A 23,764-nucleotide genomic window follows, 5' to 3' on the forward strand; every position below is an offset into this window, starting at 1 on the left:
GAAGAATCGCTTGAACCCAGGAAGCAGAGGTTGCAGTGAGTCGAGATCACACCACTGCACTCCAGCCTGGGTGACAGAGCGAGACTCTGTCTCAAAAAAAAGAAGAAGAAAAAAAAAAGATTTGCATTCTCAACGAGGGCAGTATTGCCACCAGGGGGGTGAAAATTGGTTATTGAGAGACAAAACAAACCTTACTATTTTTATGTATAAAGCATAGATAAACACACATTGCTTAAAAAGAAATACAGCTGTGCACGCTGGCTCACGCCTGTAATTCCAGCAATTTGGGAGGCCAAGGCGGGCAGATCACGAGGTCGGGGGTTCAAGACCAGCCTGGCCAACAGGGTGAAACCCCGTCTCTATTAAAATACAACCAATTAGCTGTGCGTAGTGGCAGGTGCCTGTAATCCCAGCTGCTCAGACGGCTGAGGCAGGAGAATCGCTTGAACCCAGGAGGTGGAGGTTGCAGTGAGCCGAGATTGTGCCGCTGCACTCCAACCCTGGCAATAGAGTGAGACTCTGTCTCAAAAAAAAAAAAAAAAAAAGGAGAAGAAGAAATACAGTATATCTGTGGTATTAAAATTTCATGGGAGTTTTTGAATTCAGAAGGCATGTTAAAAAAAAAAAAGAAAAGAATAAAAAAAAAAGAAGTTTCATAGGGTGACAATTAGGAAAAAAATGTCTAAAAAAGCTCTTAAGGGAGTGATAATGAAAAAAAAATTGAAGACCGGGTGCGGTGGCTTATGCCTGTAATCCCAGCACTTTGGGAGGCCGAGGCAGGCAGATCACTTGAGATCAGGAGTTCAAGACCAGCCTGGCCAACATGGTGAAACCCTGTCTCTACTAAAAATACAAAAATTAGCCAGGCCCAGTGGCACGTGCCTGTAATACCAACTACTCAGGGAGGCAGGAGAATCGCTTGAACCTGAGAGGCAGAGGTTGTAGTGAGCTGTGATTGCGCCTCTACACCCCAGCCTGGGAGAGAGAGCAAGACTCCGTTTCAAAATAATAATAATAATAATAATAATAATAATAATAATAATAATAGAAAGAAAAAAATTGAGAAACACTGGTTTAAGATGATGTTATTGGAAACCATAATGTTACATTAGACACTCTATAAGCTCCTGGATTGTGGTGCTGGCGGAGGCAATGCTAGTAGAGAGAAATGCTTCCAGGGCAGAACAGGTTTGATAGAATCAATTTGCCACCAAGTGGCTGGTTGGACTCCTTGAGGACTGGTAACATTTTTAGAGCTCAGCCTCAGTCTTTAGGCTAATGGGTCAGGCATTCAGTGGTAGTTGCTACCTCAGGGTTGGTGAACAGGGAAGTCCCCATAGCTCCATTCCTGCCACCATGGCTACTCTGTTAATGGGTCCATTGAGCAAGCACCAGAGTGGCCAAGGACAGAGGCCTGCTTACCGCACTGGATGCGTCACCCCCACCACCTGGTTGCTCTGCACCTGCTCTGTGATGGATATTCTCTCACAGGCCTTGATATGAGACACAAAGAATTGCATGTTTTGTTGCCTAATCCCAGAGGCCACTCGCCTGCTTTTTCCCTAGGACTCTTTGTCTTCAGTCTTCTATTTATTTTTTATTTTTATTTGTTTTTAAGACAGTCTTATTGTGTTGCCCAGGCTGGAGTACAGTGGTGTGATCTCGGCTCACTGCAGCCTCTGTCCCCTGGGTTCAAGCAATTCTCCTGCCTCAACCTCCTTAGTAGCTGGGATTACAGGCACACACCACCACGCCTGGCTAATTTTTGTATTTTTAGTAGAGACAGGGTTTTATCATGTTGGCCAGGTTGGTCTCGAACTCCTGACCTCAACTGATCTGCCCGCCTCAGCCTCCCAAAGTGCTGGGATTACAGGCATGAACCACCATGCCCAGCCTGTCTTCAGTCTTCTAATTCCTCCCTTACCAATCAGTCAGGTCGCGTGCCACAGTCCAGGAATCTATATATATATTTACTGTGGGCAATGTCTCCCTTCACAGCAAGCTGATGAGCAGCTGGACTGCTTGACTCCTGCGCTTTGGGAATATTCCTCTTTGCTGCTGTTTTCCACAGTCCTCCTGCATGGGACTGTCATGTGGCAGCAGTCCGTATAGGTACAGAGCAACAATTAACATACAGACCTGCCCTATTCTTGACCGGGCCTGAGTTTTTCTCCATCAACTAGGTTGAAGGATGCCTTCTCTGAGGCCATAGGTATGAGGTCAGGGAGAGGCACAGGTAAAGGTAATTGATGAGTCTGCATCACCTTTTGGGGCAACATGCTTGTGCTCCCTGGATTTGCTTAGGCCTGATCCAGAATGTACCGTTTCTACCCTGTGCAATCATATGCACCTGCAGTCCCAGCTACTTGTGAGGCTGAGGTGGGAGGATCCCTTGAGCCCAGGAGTTTGAGACCAGCCTGGGCAACATAGGGAGATGCCATCTCTATAAACAACAACAACAAAGAAACCCGAATGTACCATTTCCACTGCAGGAAGGATTACTGATGTGCCCTCCTGATCTGTGACTCGGGATCTGAAGAAAGATAAAGTAATTTGGAAGTAACATCATTTCTTTTTATATTCACGTTACCTTTATAATTTTGTAAAATGCATCTCTTTAAATGACGCCACAAGGGCTTTCTGGCTTTCCTACTATTCCCTGAGTGACCTGAGCTTATGATTTCTGCAGTGTATCAACAGCAGTTGATAAAAACCAACCTACTTGATAGTCCTTAGAACTACCTTTGCCCCACATCTTTCAAATGTTAGTAATGTTGCATGAGCTCCTCCACCCGTTTCACCCAAATTCACCACAGGTGAGGCCTCAGTAACTGTGATTCTGCAGCATAGTGTTTTTGTTTGTTTGTTTGTTTGTTTGTTTTTGTCTGCCTGTGCCTCTTTAATCATTACATCACATCAAGACTGAACCACACGGGTTTGGCATTCCAACGACTTGCATTACATATGAACATAACTGAAATGCAATGTGGTAATAGAGGCATTTACAAAGACCTGTAAGGTTTAAGGGAGAAATAATTATTTCTCATGAATGGGTCAAAGAGAATGAAGCATTTCAATATTGGTAACTGGTATCACAGGGGTTTGCTGTACAGATTATTTCGTCACCCAGATACTAAACTTAGTACCCAATCATTATTTTTTGAGACAGAGTCTTGGTCTGTTGCCCAGGCTGTTACGCAGCGGCATAATCTCGGTTCACTGAACCTCCACCTCCCAGGCTCAAGTGATCCTCCCACCTCAGCATCCTGAGCAGCTGGGACTATAGGCATGTGCCACTACTCCTGGCTAAGTTTTGTGTTTTTTGTAGAGACCGGCTTTTGCCATGTTGCCTAGGCTGGTCTTGGACTCCTGGGCTCAAGCGATCCTCCAGCCCTCAACTTCCCAAAGTGCTGGGATTACAGGTGTGAGCCTCCATGCTTGACCCCAATAGTTATCTTTTCTGATCCTCTCACTTCTTCCACCCTCCACCCTCAAATAGGCCCCAGTGTCTGTTGTTCTCTTGTTTGTGTCCATGTGTTCTCATCATTAAGCTCCCACTTATAAGTGAGAACATGTGGTATTTGGTTTTCCTTTCCTGCATTAGTTTGTTAAGGATAACGGCCTCCAGCTCCATCCATGTTCCCAGAAGGGACCTGATCTCATTCTTTTTTGTGGTGCAGCACAGATGTTATCACCATTTCATTTCATCCTGATTGAGACCGCCTTTGCAGAAATATTAACTGAGAAGATTATGACAGTGAAAGATATCAGACCTAACTGACCCCATCTTGCTTCTAACCTCTAAACCGTCCTTGTTGATTCCTGGGCATACTCTGAACTAGCTTAGGGAAGGAATTTAGTGTATACTTTATTTAATAGCCCTTCCCAAAAGGCTAAATTGTTTTTGTAAAATAAATAAAAGGGCACCAGCCACCAAGTCAAGATGAGAGGGGCTGGAATTCTTTTTGGCATGATCTCAGCTCACCGCAACCTCTGCCTTCTGGGTTCAAGCGATTCTCCTGCCTTAGCCTCTGGAGAAGCTGGGATTACAGACACCCACCACCACGCCCGGCTAGTTTCTGTATTTTTAGTAGAGACGGGGGTTTCACCATATTGGCCAGGCTGGTCTCTAACTCTTGACCTCAGGTGATCCTCCCGCCTCAGCCTCCCAAAGTGCAGGGATTAGAGGCATGAGCTACTGCACCCAGCCCTGGCTTATATTTTTGTTTCTGTCTTTTAGTATAGTTTAGTTTAGTTTTAGGTTGAAGCTATTGTTTTAGGTTGAAGCTATTTGTTTCAGCTATTGCCAGAAATTTCCATCTGAGTGCCAAATACATTTAAATTTCATGGCCTTAAATATCTGGTTCTCAGCTGTAATCCCAGCACTTTGGGAGGCCAAGGCGGGTGGATCACCTGAGGTCAGGAGTTCAAGACCAGCCGACCAACATGGTGAAACCCTGTCTCCATTAAAAATACAAAATTAGCCGGGTATGGTGGCGCATGCCTGTAATCCCAGCTACTTAGGAGGCTGAGGCAGGAGAATCGCTTGAACCTGGGAAGCGGAAGTTACAGTGAGCCGAGATCGTGCCATTGTACTCCAGTTTGGCCAACAAGAGGGAAACTCCATCTCAATAAAATAAAATAAAATAAAATAAAATAAAATAAAATAAAATAAAATAAAATAAAGCTTTGGGGGAGTCAAAAGTTATATGCAGATTTCTACTGCGTGGAGGATCAGTGACCCTGACTCCTGCATTGTTGAAGGGTCAACTGTACTCGTATGACTCATTTAATGTTTAGAGATTATAAGAGGAAAAAAAGGACAAACTTTATATGCTTTGCTGCCTATGGAAGCAAAAGTTTGTTAATGGAAAAGAGTCCACCTAGGGAAGAGAGTTTGTTAGAAAAACATAGGTTGTACATTTTTGGTACTTACTTGCTCTGGGAGCTAATTGTCTCAAGAAACTGAAATAATTTAGAAGTAACCTGATTCTTTCGCAGTTTTACAAAATGCATTTAGTAATGAAGAATGATGAAATAATGCCTCGTGCAGTTAGGGTGTATGGAAAGCAGCATGAATGACTTCTCGGAAATCATATGTAAGAGGTTTCGCCAAGCAGGCATTGCCACCAGATGGCAACAGAGACTCTGGAATGGAATTTTGCAAGTGGATTTAAGAAAGGTCAACCCATCGTACCTTCTAGAGTTCAGCAGCTTTCACTGAACCTTGGTTTTACTCTGTTATGGAATGCCATAACATAATATGTGAGTTACAGTCTTTTTATGAATGCCTTGTTCTTTTTTTTGAGATCGAGAGTTTCACTGTTATCACCCAGGCTGGAGTTCAATGGCATGATCTCAGGTCACTGCAACCTCTGCCTCCCGGGTTCAAGTGATTCTCCTGCCTCAGCCTCCCGAGTAGCTGGGATTACAGGCATGTGCCACCATGTCTGCCTCATTTTGTATTTTTAGTAGAGACAGGGTTTCTCCATGTTGGTCAGGCTGGTCTCAAACTCCCGACCTCAGGTGATCCGCCTACCTCAGCCTCCCAAAGTGCTGGGATTACAGGGGTGACCCACCACCCCCGACTGCCTTGTTCTTGTTTTTAATTGATCAGGATTTTAATCATGAGATTAAAAAGTATTATAAATTTTTAAAGCCACAGTGAAAATTAATACAGCCTACTGAAGGGAAATCTGGTAAATATTTATCAAAATTAAAAATGAGAATGCCTCTCTGATCAGCAATTGTACATCTAGAAATTGATTTTATAGAAAAAATGCATAAAAATATATCAGTGGTCATGTATAAGCACTAGCTTTTTTTTTTTTTTTTTGAGATGGAGTCTCTGTCGCCCAGGCTGGAGTGCAGTGGTGCTGTCTTGGCTCACTGCAACCTCCACCTCCTGGATTCAAGCTAATTATTTAAACCAGTCTACTAAAGTCTAACAAATTCTTTTTCTTTTGAGACGGAGTCTCACTCTGTCACCAGGCTGGAGTGCAGTGGCATGATCTCGGCTCACTGCAGCCTCCGCCTCCTGGGTTCAAGCGATTCTCCTGCGTCAGCCTCCCGAGTAGCTGGGACTACAGGTGTGCACCCAGCTAATTTTTATATTTTTAGTAGAGATGGGGTTTCACCATGTTGGCCAGGATGGTCTCGATCTCTTGACCTTGTGATCCGCCCGCCTCAGCCTACCGAAGTCCTGGGATTACAGGCATGAGCCACTGCACCCAGCCACAAATTCAGTTTATAGATATGATAGATCTCAATTTCTCAGAGATGTTCCATGATTATGTAAGCAGTGTAGAATTATCTTATTTTTTAACTAAGATACATGTAATCTAAAATCCGGTAGTAAAATACATAATTTGGAATCACAAGGTCTGTAACTTTTAATTTGCCAAATTATTTTAACCAGTACAAGCACTTTAAATACAAAAAGATATAGTTTATTCCTAATTTAACACAAAAGGATTATGCTGATGATTCCTTACTTCCAGGAATTGGTTTACTCTTTTTTTTTTTTTTTTTTTTTTTTTTTTTTTTTCCCTGAGATGGAGTCTCGCTGTGTCACCCAGGCTGGAGTGCAGTGGCGCCGTCTTGGTTCACTGCAACCTCCACCTCCTGAGTTCAAGCGATTCTCCTGCCTCAGCCTCCCAAGTAGCTGGGATTCCAGGGGTGTGCCATGATGCCTGGCTAATTCTGGTATTTTTTTTTAGTAGAGATGGGGTTTCACCGTGTTGGCCAGGCTGGTCTCCTGACCTCAAGTGATCTGCCCTGCTCTGCCTCCCAAAGTGCTGGGATAACAGGTGTGAGCCACCACTGCCGGCCAGTTTACTTTTTCAAGCTATTGTCTCAACAAGCTGGGGTTAGCAGCCCTGGGAACTCAGGTTGCTTGTCAGTCAGTTTTCTGACTGGAACATGAAATCCTCGACTGCATATGTCCAGGAACTTTTCTGAGTCCCTATTCCCATTCTCCCTTTTAAAATTGTTGCTATGGCAACAGAGACTTCAAGTCTATATCCTTCAAAAGGAGTAGTTTCAAAACCACCTTCTGGGTTCAAATTATATCATTACCTAACTGCTGGTTGCTTTACAATTTGTTTGGATTCTACTGAACTTGAATTGTCTGGCTGCTGACCCCACTTTCTGAAATTAATCCAGTGACAGATAACTTTGTGATGGAAAATGTAGGTCTCCTTAGTAGTTAGCCCTCTGCCAGGTGACTTGGTTTCTGCCTCCCCTGATATCTGGTTGCTCCTTCCTCTCTAATTCTCTAAATCTCTTTTTATACAGAGCAATTTGGCTCTCTCTGGCCTCTCCAGTCATCATACTTACATTCACCATCTTGACAAGTGCAGTAAGCCACATAAATGCAGCGAAGTACCTTAGGCAGTCCTGGGAGTTTGTGGTTTTGAGTTGTTTTTTTAAAATTTTTTTTTTAGTTTTGGAGATGGAGTCTCACTCTGTCGCCCAGGCTGGAGTGCAGTTGCACGATCTTGGCTCATTGTAACCTCCGCCTTCCGGGTTCAAGCAATTCTCCGCCTCAGCCTCCCGAGTAGCTGGGACTACAGGCACACGCCGCCACGCCTGGCTAACTTTTTTGCATTTTAGTAGATAATGGGGTTTTACTGTGTTGCCCAGGCTGGTCTTGAACTCCTGAACTCAGGCAATCCGCCTGCCTCGGCCTCCCAAAGTGCTTAGGATTATAGGTGTGAGCCACTGTGCCTGGCTGAATTACTTTTTAAAGAAACTTCATTTCTTTCCTTCTCCTCCTCTTTCTCCCATCCTCCCTGATTAACCTCTTTTTGTGTGGAACTCACCCCTGGTGAGTTCCTGGTGTCACCCCTTCATTCAGTATTTCCAATGTATGCCTCTTTTCCCCTTTAGGCAATGATACACATATCACAATGTATCTATGCGTTGTGTCTGCTTCCTAACCAAACTGTAAAACATGCAAATTGAGAGTAGGGTCAGTTGTGTTTTGCTGATTAAGTAGTGGGTGGCACGTAGAGAACTTTAAATGTCATGAATGACTTAAACTGGGAGAGGTCAGAGAGCAAGGGTATTCCATACTGGGAGAAATATCAGCAAAAGTTATGGATAGTAATGGTGGTAAAAAGATTTGGTTCATATTTGCCAACTCTTTGCAGGTGATAACTTTATATACATGTACACACACACACACACCAGGACATACAAAGTACGTGTACATTCTGAGTAGCTTAATAATTTTTGTTGTTGAGGATTTGGGAATAAAATACATGAAATTGTATTATATACTCAATTAAAATATGATCATAAACAAGCAAACTGCATCTCTGAAGTCTTTTCCATTTTTCATGCCATATTCCTGGATTTTTCATTCTAGGGTATGCTACAGGTGGGTGGATGGTCTTTTTCCTCCCTCCCATACACTCCATTTCTCTTTTATTTATTTATTTATTTATTTTTGACAGAGTTTTGCTCTTGTTGCCCAGGCTTGAGTGCAATGGTGTGATCTTGGCTCACTGCAACCTCCGCCTCCCGGGTTCAAGAGATTCTCCTGCCTCAGCCTCCCGAGTAGCTGGAATTACCGGCGTCCACCACCACGCCAGGTGATTTTTTTTTTTTTTTTTCGTATTTTTAGTAGAGTTGGGGTTTCACCATATTGCCCAGGCTGGTTTCGAACTCCTGACCTAAGGTGATCCACCCACCTAAGCCTCCCAGAGTGTCGGGTTACAGGCGTGAACCACTGCGCCTGGCCCACTCCATTTCAACTATCTTACCCCACCGCCAGACAAAACTTATATTCATTTGTGTGATTCACGAAATATTTATTTAGTATCTACTATGTGCTACTATATGCAGTGTTCTAGAGACCCTTGGATACATCAGACAACAAAATCAAGAATCCTGCCATTGAGAATCTTACATTCTGGGAGGACTGACAGACACTAACAATAAGGATACAAGCAAATTACAGAAATCCTAGAGCTCGGAAGGGAAGATGTGGACAAGTTTTTCACATCTGGAAATTTCAGATGAAGCACACTGTGTAAAACGTATACTAAGAATACTTTTACGGGTCTTATTTGTCTTGTTACCTGTTTGCCTGTCCTTTTAGGAACACATGTCTCTTTTCCAGTCTAGGAATTTGTACAGTAATGATAATAACTACCATGTACCGACATGCCTGCTGCTACCAGCACCTTTCTTGGAGAGCCCATTAAATCCTCATGACATCCGAAAAGGCAGGTATGATCATTCCCCTTTACAAAAGAGGACACTGCAGAGCACACCCCAATGGGCGTCAGGGTTTCTTCCTTGCGCGCAGTGCGGATTTAGGCTAACCGACTGGATCTGGTTATCTGAAGATGAAAAAAAGACTGGCAAATCCACTTCCTGGATTTCTTGAAGCCGACGCGGCTGAGGTGTGCGAGCGCGCCCGGGGTCCACACTGAGTGCCATTCTGCAGAGCCGGGAGACGGGGTAGGTCGGTCGGTCGGTCAGCCTGGGTCGACCCCCTAGTCCAACGTAACCCAAGACACCTGTGCGCCAGGTGGAGCCAGGGTTAGGGGTGGGGCCTGGGCTCCGGGAAGGGGGCGGGCCCGCCGTCCTCCAGTGCAAATGCGTCCCGGAGTGGTTTGTCCTACGTTGCGGCCCGTAGAGGCTCCGAGTCACCGCCTCTTCTCCGGGAGTGGCGGACATTCGATCATGTGACAGTCCGGAGGCCAGAACCGGGCAGGTTGCGTGAAGCGCAGGGGTTTCACAAAAACAAACGGTGACGGCGCCGCGGCAGGGTCTATCTATGGCCGAGGCGGTGAAGCCCCAGCGCCGGGCCAAGGCCAAGGCCAGCCGGACTAAAACAAAGGTGAGGATCTCCCCACCCTCCCGAGGCTCTGGCAGTGTGCTGTGTCTCCCTGCTCCTCTCTTCGGCCTCCCCAGCCAAATCTGCTCCCGTTCCCTGAGCCGTCTGCATCCTCTGCCTCCACCTTTCAATATTTGATCCCACCACCCGTTGACATCCGCCCTTCTCCTCCATTCCTTCTCCACACCCCCGTGCCACACTCTGTCAGGACCCCATTTTTCCTTCTCTCTCCTGTGACTTCACTGGCCTCTTCTTTTTCACTTCTCTTCTTGGCTTTCCTCACCTGGGTCTGGTTTCATGCTGTGAAATAATTTTTCTCTTTCCAGCCCCATCGTTGACTCTCTCTTTACTCCTTTATATCCTAGAACATTTTCAGTCCCTGCCATGCGTAAAGAGGGAAGGTTCCTCTCCTCCACGCGGAGAAGGTACCTTTGGCAGAACTTTATAAGTAGACTAGTGATGTGCCATTTCTCATCACTTTGAAAGTTCAAGATGACATTGGTGCTGCCTCTGTTTATTTCTTATTATCTTGATTGTTTATAAGGGGCACGAATGGCTAGAAATTAACCCAGGGCGGGACTCACACAATAGGGAAGTATTTGAATTTTCTGGGTTTCCTGTATTAGACTACATGTGGTATTAGAGTGATTTTAAGTTGATTTGTCTGTAAGTGCAGTCTGGATTTTCATTTTGTTTATATATATGTGTGTTATATATATATATGATATATATATGTATTTTATATATATATGATATATATATATGTATTTTTTTTTAGACGGAGTCTCGCTCTGTCGCCCAGGCTGGAGTGTAATCTCGGCTCACCGCAACCTCCGCCTCCTGGGTCAGAGTTACTTGGGAAGCGATTCTCCTGCCTCAGCTTCCAGAGTAACTGGGATTACAGACATGCGCGACCACACCCGGCTAATTTTGTATTTTTAGTAGAGACGGAGTTTCTCCTTGTTGGTCAGGCCTCAAACTCCTGACCTCGGGTGATCCGCCCCCTTAGCCTCCCAAAGTGCCCGGATTACAGGCGTGCGCCTCCTCGCCCGGCCTGTTTATATATATTTTCTAAGATGATCAGATCAAATGCTGCTCCCGGATGGCCAGACCTCATAATTTTGGCTTACCTGAAACAGAGTTTACATTTGGGAAATAAGGAGGATGGTATTACAAGTGCAGGACATTTTTTTCCCCAGAAGTGGGTGGTGGTCCAAAGCAGGTGTAATTTAAACATGATACTGTAATCCGATTTTCTCATGGGAACAAGGTTTTAACAGGAGGCTAGTGTTCATAGGTACCATACCTAATAGACTGTCAATGACTTATGTGGATTTCTTTCATTATGATACTCTCTTTTTTCTTTCTAACTTTTATTTTAGGTTTAGAGGGTACATGTGGAGGTTTGCTACATGGGCAAATTGCACGTCATGGTGGTTTAATGTGCAGATTATTTTATCACCCAGGTAATGAGTATAGTGCTTGACAGGTGGTTTTTTTATCCTTACCATCTTCCCTCCTTCCACCCTCAAGTAGGCCCTGGTATCTATTATTCCCTTCTTTGTGTCCATGTGTACTTAATGTTTAGCTCCCACTTATAAATGAGAACATGTGGTATTTGATTTTCTGTTTCTGCATTAATTTGCTTGGGATAATTGCCTCTAACTGCATCCATGTTGCTCTTGAGGACAAAATTTTGTTCTTTTTTATGTCTGCGTAGTATTCCATGCTGAGTATTTACCACATTTTCTTGATATGACTTTTTAAAAGGCTGTAGTGGAGTTAGACACATTGGTGTATTCATGTCTGTGAGGAGTTATTCTGGGGAGAAAGTCATTTTGGTACCGACTTTCAGGAATTTTGTTTGTTTTTTTTGAGTCAGAGTTTCACTTTTGTTGCCCAGTCTGGAGTGCAGTGGTGTGATCTGTGCTTACCACAACCTCTGCCTCCTGGGTTCAAGCAATTCTCCTGCTTCAGCCTCCTGAGTAGCTGGGATTACAGGCATGCCCCACCATGCCTGGCTAATTTTGTATTTTTAGTAGAGACGGGGTTTCTCCATGTTGGTCAGGCTGGTCCCCAACTCCGGACCCCAGGTGATCTGCCCACCTCGGTCTCCCACAGTGATGGGATTACAGGCGTGAGCCACCACACTCCGCTCAGAAATATTTTTAAGAGAAATGCTTTTGCATTGTATTGGGTTGGTAAAGAACTATCCAGGTCCAGGAGGAAAAAAAAGCCATTGGCCAGCTATGCATAAGATCCCTAAACCTGCTTAACAATGAGACTACCAAAAAAAAAAAAAAAAAAATTATATCTATCCAGTGAAGAAAAAAAAAAATCCCCGAACCTAGAATGCAGTAGTGCATAACACAGAAATGTTATTTATCTATGAGAGCGGAATCTTAAGTCTTAATTTCTAGTTTTTTTTCCCCAATATATTGATGAAACTAAAGCCTCCAGGGGTGAAATTATTGCTCAGTGTCATGCAGTTAGTGAGAGAACTCAGATTAAAGCCAGAAATCCTGACTCTCAATCCAGGAGCTTAATAGTTATTTCATATTTCATATGTCTTTTGTCTTTCCATAGATAGAATGTTGCAAATACTTTAAAAAGAGTCTGTTAAGGGGATTCCCTCATAAGTTATTTTGTTTAAAACAGAATTTCTAAATTAAAAAGTTAAAAATCTTAAGCTTTTAGATCCATCATGAAAAACCAATTGATTATATTTTTTTATCCATCTTAGGCAACTTTCCTATACAAACATACGTTAATTTTTTTTTTGTTGTTAAAGTTTATGAAGAGGCCTTTATTTCAGAGGCATTTTGTCAAACCAAAAATCCTTGACATCTGCTTTTGCCCACACTCTAAATCTAATCATTCACTAAGCCTTGCCAATTGCATTTTCTAAATATTCTTTTGATTCTGTGCATTTCCTCTCCATCCTAACTACTATGACCTTACTCCAAGGAGGATTGCTTCTAAACTGGCCTCTTTACATTCATTCTTGCTGCCCATTCTCTAAACTGAGTTGGATATATATTTTTCAAAACAAAACTGATCATGTTACTCTCCTCAAAATCTTTCAAAGGTTTCCCATCACTGAGAGACTAGAGTCCAAAGCATAGACTAAGGGCTCTGTATGATCTTGCCTCTGTCTTCCTCCTCAGCCTCAGTTCTACCACCACTCCCACCATTCTTCCTTTTCTTTTCTTTTTGAGACCGAGTCTCACTCTGTCGCCCAGGCTGGAGTGCAGTGGTGTGATCTTGGCTCACTGCAACCTCCGTTTCTTGGTTCAAGCAATTCTCCCGCCTCAGCCTCCTGAGTAGCTGGGAGTATGGTGCCTGCCACCATGCCGGGCTAATTTTTGTGTTTTTAGTAGAGACGGGGTTTCACCACGTTGGCCAGACTCTTCTCAAACTCCTGGCCTCGGGTGATCTACCCGCCTCGGCCTCCCAAAGTTCTCTTTTGATTCTTAACCTTTATGTCCTTTATGTCCTTTCCTGCTTCAGGGCCTTTGCCTGTGTTGTTTCCTCTGACACCCCTTCCTGTCCCTCTTTACCTAGCCCACTACTCATTTATGAGGTGTCAGCTAAACAGTACTTCGGCAGAGAAGCTTTTTCTCGTCTCCCTAGTGTCACTGCCTCTCCAATAGCACTCCCCTGCCCTTTGTGCCACTCATCTCATTTGTGGTTACTTTGTCCACATTTCTCTTCTCCCTTAGATTCTGAACTCACTGAGGGAGGGACCTGTCTTGTTCTCAGTACCCTTCACAGCCTCTTTGTCACTTGATAATGTTCATCGAATGATGAAATAAATGCCAGTAATGAAGAATATTTCCAAGCATGGTCACTCAGAAGAATTTAATAAATTTCCTCTGACTAGTATGAGAAAACGGATGAAAAATGTCCATGACACGAACAAAGCCCCTATCTTTGCCAATCTAGAAAGTTAATTCTTTTGGAATAAAACAATCTAGAAAGTTATTATTTTTTTTTGGAGTAAATTGATGCACTTGTTAGTGCTGGTTACAGTTCAATTATGGTTATAAAGTCCTGCATTAATGAAACCTTTACCATCTGTAGTATAATTTGGCAACTATTTTGGGAAGCACAAACTGGTTCAAAGTCTCAGTTCAGGAAGTGGATAGTGTCATGTGCTGTTGCCTTTAGACAGTTTGAGTGGCTTCTGGATTTTACCCAGCAGCTGACCTACATTCCTCAATGTTAATCATCTGGTAGCTAACCTCTGCTGATAGGTTATGGTTAGGTATGTGGTGCTTATTGCCTGATGCCTAAGAGATAGACCCAATAATGTTTTCATTTCTTTATTATCATTCTCTGCTATAAAATCCCCCAACTCTTGATAAATTACAAGTTAAGTACAGTAGATTCTTAGATTTGGACTTACTCTGCAGAAGTAGTGCATTTTATAGGTTTTTTTTTTTTAACAGTTAATATTAAATTCTGAATGCCAACAACTTTTTAATAGTGAGAGCATCCGGTAATTGCTAAGGACAGACAGATGTGTCCCAGAAGGTCACAGGAAAAACCTTTAAATCCCCTTCTCCCTTGTGCCATGCCTAGATGATTGATTTCCACCTCTAGTCCCTTTCTACCAGGAGTGGTTATTGGCGTGAAGTTGGGGGATGCTGCATAGTATTATTTAGCTTCTTTTGTGTCTCCTAAAAGCCATTCATTTATTAAACACTCATTGATCACCAGTTATGTTCCAAAAACTATTCTAGGCTCTTGGGATGTAAAAGAGAAAAAAGCCCAAAGAACTTGGCTTTAGTGGAACTTAACATTCTAGAGGGAGAAGACAAAAAACAAGCAAGCTAAACAAACAAAAATCCATGAAGAAGAAAATATATCATGCTTTATAAGTGCTATGGAAAAAAAGAAAAAGAACAGGTTGAAGAGTTGGGGAGTACTGGTTAGAGGTTAGGATGGGTGGTCTGGATAGTTGTTTTTTTTTTGGGGGGGACAGAGTCTTACTCTTGTCACCCAGGCTGGAGTGCAGTGGCGTGATCTTGGCTGACTGTAACCTTTGCCTCCCAGGTTCAAGCAATTCTCCTGCCTTAGCCTCCTGAGTAGCTGGGATTACAGGTACCCACCACCACGCCCGGCTAATTTTTTTACTTTTAGTAAAGGTTTTGCCATGTTGGCCAGGCTGGTCTCGAACTCCTGACCTCAGGTAATCTGCCCACCTCGGCCTCCCATAGTGCTGGGATTACAGGCATGAGCCACCACGCGTGGCCTGGCTAGTTCTTATTGAGGGTGACATTTAAGTAAAGACATGAAAGGGAAGAGATAGTTCACTATGTGGATATTGGGGGAGAAGTGTTTCAAGCAGAGGGACTAGCCAGGAAAAGGCTGTCTGGCAGTGGCGTGCCAGACCTGTCCTAGGAACTGCAAGGAGGCAGTGTGGTTAGTGCGGAGTGAGTGAGGGGAACACAGTAGGAGATGAAGTCAGAAAGGTAGCAGAGCCCAGTCACGTCGGGCCTTGCATGAGCTTTTACTCCGAGTGACATGGAATCAACACAGTGTTTTGAGGAGAGGAATGACATGATTCCACTTGTGCTTTAAAGGATCACTGTGCCTGCTTTTTGGAGAATAGACTGTAAGGGGGCAAGGGTAGAAGCAGAGACCATCTGAGACTATTGCAGTCACCCAGGCAAGAGGTAATGGTGGCTTGGGCCAGGATCGTCAGAGAGAAGGTGGTGAGGAGTGTTTGAAGTCTGAGAGCCAAGAGGGTTTGCTGAGGTTGGGATGTGGGATGTAAGAGAAAACAGTCAAGGAAGACCCTGAGAAGGAGAAAGCTGTGGGTGGAACGGGTTTTAGGGGGAAGATCAGGAGTTTGGTTTTAGGTATATTAATTTTGAAATAAACATGTAGCAATGCGGAGTAGGCTAGGACGTGTGACTCCAAGCCTACTCCATATCTCTACATGTTTATTTCAAGTGATGAATAGAAACTTCCCATTTATTTCCTAAAACTTAAAAAAAAAAAAACTTCAGTTTTAAACAATTACTTGCTTTCTGATTCCTCATTGCTTAAAGTGTGTATGAGTGTACACATATACACACTCTCACACACTGTACAACCCAGAAATGAAATGCCCAGAATTCCATCTTCTGGAAATAACTGTTGATAATTGTTTGCTGTATTTTTCTTTAGGTTTTTTTCCCATATACCCACACTCCAGAGCATATTTACTGTAATGTATAGTTAAGTATGTTTTTCTGTGTTTATCAACTCTTTCTTTATAGTTGGTTATTGTTTCTCCATTTGAATGACTTTAAAATTGATTTTTTACCTGTATGTAACTTATGTGGAGATTAAATATAAAGAAATAGATTTTTCTTAATCTGCCTGGCATTTTTAGTTGTAAGAAATATCTTTTGTTGGCATGATAGCACCAGCCTGTAGTTTCAATTAGGAGGGAGGCTAGGCAGGAGGACTGTTTGAGCGCAGGAGTTCAGGGCTGCAGTGTGCTGTTATTGTGCCTGCGAATAGCCAGTGCACTCTAGCTTGGGCAACACAGTGAGACAGTGTCTCTGATTTTTTTTTTTAAAAAAGGAAATACCTTTTGCTTAAATTATGTTACTTGATACACATGGAATTGATATACACAGAGTTGTTTGAATTTTATTTTGTGATCTATAATGATTATTATATGTATGTTATGTCTTCCTTCTGTGTCTTTATTTATTTATTTTTATAAAGGTAGAGATGGGATCTCCCTGTGTTGCCCAGGTTGGTCTCAAACTCTTGAGCTCAAGGGATCCTCCTGCTTTGGCCTCCCAAGGTGCTGGGATTACAGGTGTGAGCCACTGCACCTGACCTTTATTTATTTTTAACTGAAGTAGGTAGTTGAAGGCAGTTGCTCTTGTTGTCCAGGCTGGAGTGCAGCGGCGCGATCTCAGCTCACTGCAACCTCCACCTCCCGGGTTCAAGTGATTCTCCTGCTGCAGCCCCCCAAGTAGCTGGATTTATAGGCACCCACCACCGTGCCCAACTAATTTTTTGTATTTAGTAAAGATGGGGCTTCACCATGTTAGTCAGGTTGGTCTCAAACTCCTCACCTCAGGTGATCCACCCACCTTGGCCTCCCAAAGTGCTGGTATTACAGGCATGAGCCACCACACCTGGCCATATTTATTTATTTAGAGACAGAGTCTCGCTGTGTTGCCCAGACTGGAGTGCAGTGGTGCGATCTTGGCTCACTGCAGCCTCCGCCTCCCAGGTTCAAGTGATTCTCCTGCCTTAGCTTCCTGAGTAGCTGGGACTACAGGCACCTGCCACCACGCCTGGCTAATTTTTTTGTATTTTTAGTAGAGATGGGGTTTCACTATGTTGGCCAGGATGGTCTTGATCTCCTGACCTTGTGATCCGCCCGCCTTGGCGTCCCAAAGTACCGCGATTACAGGTGTGAGCTGTCCATGCCTGGCCCCTGTTTATGTATTTTTTGAGACAGAGTCTCACTGTGTCACCCAGGCTGGAATGCAGTGGCCCAATCTTGGCTCACTGCAACCTCCACCTACCGGGTTCAAGCAATTCTCCTGCCTCAGCCTCCCGAGTACCTGGGTTTACATGCGCCAGCCACCATGCCTGGCTAAATTTGTAACTGCCCAAGGGGTTCACCTTGCCCACTGCCTAGACAGAGCCAATTCATCAAGACAGGGGAACTGCAATAGAGAAAGAGTGATTCACACAGAACCAGCTGTGTGGGAGACTGGAATTTTATTATTACTCAAATCAGTCTCCCCAGCATCTGGGGAGGAGAGTTTTTAAGGATAACTTGGTGGTTGGGGGGAAGCCAGTGAGCCAGGAGTGCTAATTGGTCAGAGATGAAATCACAGGGAGTTGGAGGTATCTTCTTGCGCTGAGTCAGTCCCTGGATTGGGGCCACAAGATCAGATGAGCCAGTTTATTGATCAGCTGGTGCCAGACCAGGCGTGAGCTTGATGGTACTTGCAGCAACAAAGTTTGTAATTTTGATGAAGTCCAACTGATCTTTTTCTTTTGTTGCTTGTGCTTTTGGTGTCATATCTAAGAAAGCTTTGCCTACCCAAGGTTATAAAGATTTTTTTGTTTTCTTCTAACAGTTTAAAAGTTTTACCTCTCACATTAGGTATATGATCCTTTTTGCATTAATTTTTGTATATGATATAAGGTAGGGATCCAGTTTATTCTTTCACTTGAGGATATCCAGTTGTTCTAGCTCCATTTGTTCAAATTTCCCCATTGTTTTGACATTCTTGTCGAACTCAATTTGCCATGTATGTAAGGTTTTATTTCTGGATTCTCAGTTCTGTTCCTTTCATCTATTTGTCTGTCCATATGCCAATACTGTCTTTATTACTATAGCTTTGTAGTAGGTTTTGAAATTGCCAAGTGCGAGTTCTCCAACTTTGTTCTTTTTCAATATTTTCTGTCTGTTGTGGGTCACTTGCATTTCTGTATGCAATTTAAATATCAGTTTGACAATTTCTGCAAAAAAAGGTAGCTAGGATTTTGCAAGGGATTGTGTAGAGTTTGTAGGTCCATTTGACGAATATTTTCATCTTAACGATATTGTAAAAGACATAGAATGTCTTTCTATAATTTCTTTCAATAATGTTTTATAAGTTTCAGAGTATAAGTATTATGCTTTTTTCTCTCAATTTATCCCTAAATACTTTGTTCTTTTTATGCTATTGTAAATGAAATTGTTTTACCAATTTCATTTTTTGATTGTCAACTCACTAAAATTTGGCCTCTGCCACACTGACCTTGCCTCAGCCTAGACTAGTAGAGTATAGGGATCATAAAGTCAGGTGCCTGCAGGAGCCAGGTATATAACCTGGAGGAGTGAAGCAGGCTGGGTGGGACAATGGTCACTGGGTCAGGCTGTGCCTGGTTTAGAGGGGACAACTGCTCTCGAGTTCTAGTTGATGGTTGCTGTGAGGTTGTGATGGTTCGGCGTTGCCACATCTTATGATTTTCCAAGAAAAACTAGAAATCTGGATTTTTGTGGAGAAATCCTAATTTGCCAGTTAGCAACTAAGCAGACACATACACACACACATACATACACAATATAGGCCAAGCAAATCATATGTATTTTTAAGGATGATGTTTAAGGATGATGCCAGTGAACAAAGTGAGAGTGAAATGTTTGATGTACCACTCACCTCCTTAACTGTAAGCAATGAGGAGTCCCTGATGTGTCCACTAACATTTCTCTTGCTGTGGTAATCATTTTCCCTCTTAATTTTTTCTTTCTGACTTCTCTGTCTGAGAACCCTGTTTATTACAGCAAGTTTGCTAAACATCATTGCAGCATAGTTTGGGCTTGCTTTTTTGTTTTATTAACACTCATATAATGTTTTTCTGTTATTCGTGATTTTAGGCAGTTTAATAAACTAGTTTGTATGAGATGTGCATTGGGTGGCTGACTTCTGGATCTAATGTCCACCATTCACAGTGGGGGCGAAGTTATTTGGAGGGGCATTTTGCTTCTTGAATCATTACCATTTGTAAATATTTGGCAGTCAGGTTCATTTCAACAAGCTGACCTCAAATTCCATGTCAAAAACATTCATCTTTTCTTTCTTTTTAATATATAAAGGCCCCACTTTTTTGGCTGTTAGTCTGCTGGACCTTCAGAGCAGAATAATCCAAAATAACCAAGAGCTCGTATAACTCATGTTTGCCTACCTTAAAATTTCTTTGTGAAGGGAAGTATTTGAGTGATTTCAATGAGGTTTTTAGTCTGTTTGAATGAAACAACTTTATTTAATGTCATTTAAATAATTTTTTCTTCCTTATTCAGCCTAACTTCCTATGTTATCTAGTTTGTGTATTAATGCCTGAAGGTTTTTTTGAAACCATACGTTTATTTTTAATGAATAACTTTTTTATGATGATGGAGATAATTTTGTACTTAGTGAAAAGTTGCAAATATAATACAGAGACTTCCCATGTACCCTTCACCTAGTATCCTCTTGTGTCATCATCTTATGTAACCATACATTCTATGGCATGGAACAATGATTAAAACTAAGAAATTGGCCGGGTGCGGTGGCTCACGCCTGTAATCCCAGTACTTTGGGAGGCCGAGGCGGGCGGATCACGAGGTCAGGAAGTTGGTTAACATGGTGAAACCCCGTCTTTACTAAAAAATACAGAAAATTAGCCGGGCGCCTGTAGTCCCAGCTACTCAGGAGGCCGAGGCAGGAGAATTGCTAGAACCCGGGAAGTGGAGGTTGCGGTGAGCCGAGATTGCGCCACTGTGCTCCAGCCTGGGTGACAGAGCAAGATTCTGTCTCAAAAAAGAGAAAAACACAAAAAAAAACCCCCCACGGAATTAATGTTGGTGCAATATTAAGATGTAGAACTTATTTGGACTTCACCAGTTTTTCCATTAATGTCCTTTTTCTAATCCAGGTCCCGCAATACACTTTAGTTGTCAGGTCTCTGTAGTTCCCTCCAGTCTCTACCAGTTTCTCAGTCTTGTCTTTCATGACCACATTCCTTTAGTTATCTTGTAGACTGCGCCTTAGTTTGGGTTTTTGTCTGATGTTTTCTCATGATTAGATTCAGGTTACACATTATTGGGAATATCCTATTGGGGTATCCGATGTCAGTATTACTGGTGTCGTAACCTTGATCACTTGGTTAAAGCATTATCTTCCAGGATTCTCCACTGAAACTTACTATTTTCCTGTTTGTTGTTATTAAGCATTTGGGAGGAGATACTTTGAGACTATGCAGATACTCTGTTTCTCTTAAACTCTTCACTCACTCACTTTAGCATCCATGGGTAGATCTTACCTGTGACAGTTAACCATGGTGTTCTTATGGAAAATTTTCTGTTTTTCTCATTCCTTCTGTTAATTCTATTAATCGGAATTCTCCTGCATGGAAGAATTGTCACTTCTTACCCATTTTATATACGTATTTATTCATTCAGGTAATTATGTCAGTATGGGCTCCTGGATGTTTATTTTATTCCAGTACTACAGTTGTTCTGTTGCTCAAGTTGTTCTGTCCTTTTCTCCCTGAGTTTTGAGTGAATTTGTTTGTCAAGGTGAAGACAAACCTGTTGTGGCTGAAGATACGTAGAGACTGATCTATTTCACTTAACCTCTGGCAAAATGGTGTACAATCTAATTAACTTTCCCCTTCTATTTTTTGAATCAGAATTTGCTGCTTACTGTGATGTCTTTTTCTATTACGATCAGACTAGTGAATCTCCAAATTTAGCACACTCAATATTGGATAATACAAAATATGAAACACATTGCTGATAAAGCAAAGTTAGGTTTCATTTGTTTAATGATGAAATTTAGATTTTATGTGCAGCTTTAAAATTCCTCCTGCTGAAACCATCAATTATTGTGATAAATTATTTCACATTATGTATGTTGTTTTTAGGAAAAGAAGAAATATGAAACCCTTCAGAGGGAAGAGTCCGATGAAGTCTCCCTTCCAAAAACCTCCAGAGAGCAGGAAATCCCTTCTCTAGCCTGTGAATTCAAAGGAGACCATCTGAAGGTGGTAACTGATTCCCAGCTCCAGGATGATGCCAGTGGACAAAATGAGAGTGAAATGTTTGATATACCACTCACCTCCTTAACTATAAGCAATGAAGAGTCCCTGACGTGTAACACAGAGCCCCCAAAGGAAGGGGGAGAGGCCAGACCCTGTGTGGGGGACAGTGCAGTCACACCAAAGGTCCAGCCTGGAGACAGTGTTGGAACTATAGTAGAAACCCCCAAGAACTTCACAGAGGTAGAGGAAAATACGTCAGTACAAGGTGGACTTTCAGGAAGTGTACCCCAATCTAACTTTTCTTATACTCAGCCAGAAATGGAAAATACACAAGTCAGAGAAACTCAGAATAGTAAAGAAGACAAAGAAGGCCTGGTTTGTTCTTCAGAGGTGCCACAGAATGTTGGCTTGCAGAGTTCTTGCGAAGCCAAACATGTTTTTCAGACACCTAGAGTGAAGAAACTGTATCCCCAGTTGCCAGCTGAAATTGCCAGAGAAGCACCAGCTTTGGTGGCAGTGAAACCCTTGCTTCGTAGTGAGCGACTCTACCCAGAACTCCCATCTCAACCAGAACTAGTACCATTTACTAAAGAACAGCTAAAAATCTTGGAGCCTGGTTCATGGCTGGAAAATGTCGAGTCATATTTAGAAGAATTTGACAGCATGGCTCATCAAGACAGGCATGAATTTTATGAGTTGCTTTTGAACTACTCACGATGTAGGAAGCAACTGCTACTGGCCGAAGCTGAGCTGCTTACTCTGACATCTGATTGCCAGAATGCTAAAAGTCGGCTGTGGCAGTTTAAGGAGGAACAAATGTCTGTACAGGTATTTTGATCAGAAGCCTGGGGAATTTGCAGCAGAACTGCATTCCTGGGATGCCGTCCAGGTCTGGAATCTGTTCCTTACACCCACACTGCCCCTGCCTCAGCCTAGAGTAGTAGAGTGCAGGGATCACAAAGTCAAATGCCTGCAGGAGCCAGATGTATAACCTGGAGGAGTGAAGCAGGCTGAGTGGGACAACGGTCACTGGGTCAGCCTGTGCCTGGTGTAGGGGGGACAGCCGCTCTTGAGTTCTAGTCGATGGTTGTTGTGAGATTGTGATGGTTCAGCATTGCCACATCTTATGATTTTCCAAGAAAAACTAGAAATCTAGATTTTTGTGTGAGGAATCCTGATTTGCAAATGTTAGCAACTAATCAGACGCATACACACACAGTGTAGGCCAAGCAAATCATGTCTCCAGCTGAAATTCAGCCCATGGGTCATTAGTTTGTGACCTTGGGCATAATGCTACCAACATCTGATGGGCAGAGAGTGTCAAGGTTGAGAAGAAGGCATGAGGAAACTGAAGGTGTTATGATCACTTTGGCCTCCATAGGGTTGTATCTGATGGTCTTCCCCATTGAGTGTGGATGAGGAATCTGAAGGTAGCAACCGATTCCTAGCTCCAGGATGATGCCAGTGGACAAAATGAGAGTGAAACTCACCTTCTTAACTATAAGCAATGGAGAGTCCCTGACGTGTAACATAGAGGCCCCAAAGAAAGGGGAAGACGTCCTCTCAAGGTTGAGAGGCGACGGGGAAAACCATTAGATGCAACCCTATGGAGGCCAAAGTGATCATAAGCCATTTCATAGTGGCTTAGGAGAGATGGCAAGGAAGAAGAGGTTACTCTTGACTAGTTTAGCAGTGAAGGGAAGCTGGAGGAGATATTGGAGAGAAACGTGATTCCCTTATCCCTAATCCTCATTCATTGGCAGGCCTGTATATCTCTGTAGATAGGAAGGAGGGAAACATTTGGAAATACTGCATTGAAGAAGGGAGGATAGAATCAAGAACACAGCTGGTGGAGTGTGTATTCTCTTGAGTAGAACTACAAAGAATGATGAGGGTAGATCCAGAGATGTTTTAAGGTACCTTGAAGTTTAGGGGATATCACACTGGCTTCATGTTCATAAAATAGAAGGTAAGATCATCAATCATGAGAGTCTTAGGGACAAGTTCTGTTATTTTCTTGCAGCTTTCACTGCTGACTACTACTTTTTTTTTTTTTTTTTTTTGAGATGGAGTCTAGCTCTGTTGCCCAGGCTGGAGTGCAGTGGTGCAATCTTGGCTCACTGCAACCTCTGCCTCCCAGGTTCAAGCAATTCTCCTGCCTCAGCCTCCTGAGTAGCTGGGATTATAGCGCCACCACCATGCCCAGCTAATTTTTGTATTTTTAGTAGAGATGGGGTTTCACTGTGTTGGCCAGGCTGGTCTTGAACGCCTGACCTCGTGATCCACCTGCCTCAGCCTCCCAAAGTGCTGGGATTACAAGCGTGAGCCACCGCGCCTGGCCCACTGCCGACTACTTGTTAGAGTTACTCTTCCCTT

At 43.1% G+C, this 23,764-nt stretch overlaps 2 protein-coding genes across 6 annotated transcripts in view; one reads left to right on the forward strand and one right to left on the reverse strand.

Moving 5' to 3' along the window:
* The window catches only part of HAUS1 (HAUS augmin like complex subunit 1), a 983,957-nt gene that overhangs the window by 160,343 nt on the left and 799,850 nt on the right, over nucleotides 1-23,764 (reverse strand). The window lies entirely within an intron of this gene.
* The window catches only part of EPG5 (ectopic P-granules 5 autophagy tethering factor), a 131,476-nt gene continuing 117,402 nt past the window's right edge, over nucleotides 9,691-23,764 (forward strand). For 4 of the 5 annotated variants that reach the window (XM_050767944.1, XM_050767946.1, XM_050767947.1 and 1 more), the window contains exons 1-2: nucleotides 9,691-9,853; nucleotides 21,272-22,216. In XM_050767944.1, coding sequence (XP_050623901.1) covers nucleotides 9,791-9,853; nucleotides 21,272-22,216 — 1,008 coding nt within the window. In that variant the 5' untranslated portion in view covers nucleotides 9,691-9,790. Of the gene's footprint in view, nucleotides 9,854-21,271; nucleotides 22,278-23,764 lie in introns of those variants that run through there. The other variant, XM_050767949.1, reaches the window with a different exon arrangement.

The sequence above is a fragment of the Macaca thibetana genome, chromosome 18 (genome assembly GCF_024542745.1).
Source record: "Macaca thibetana thibetana isolate TM-01 chromosome 18, ASM2454274v1, whole genome shotgun sequence".
NCBI lineage: Eukaryota > Metazoa > Chordata > Mammalia > Primates > Cercopithecidae > Macaca > Macaca thibetana.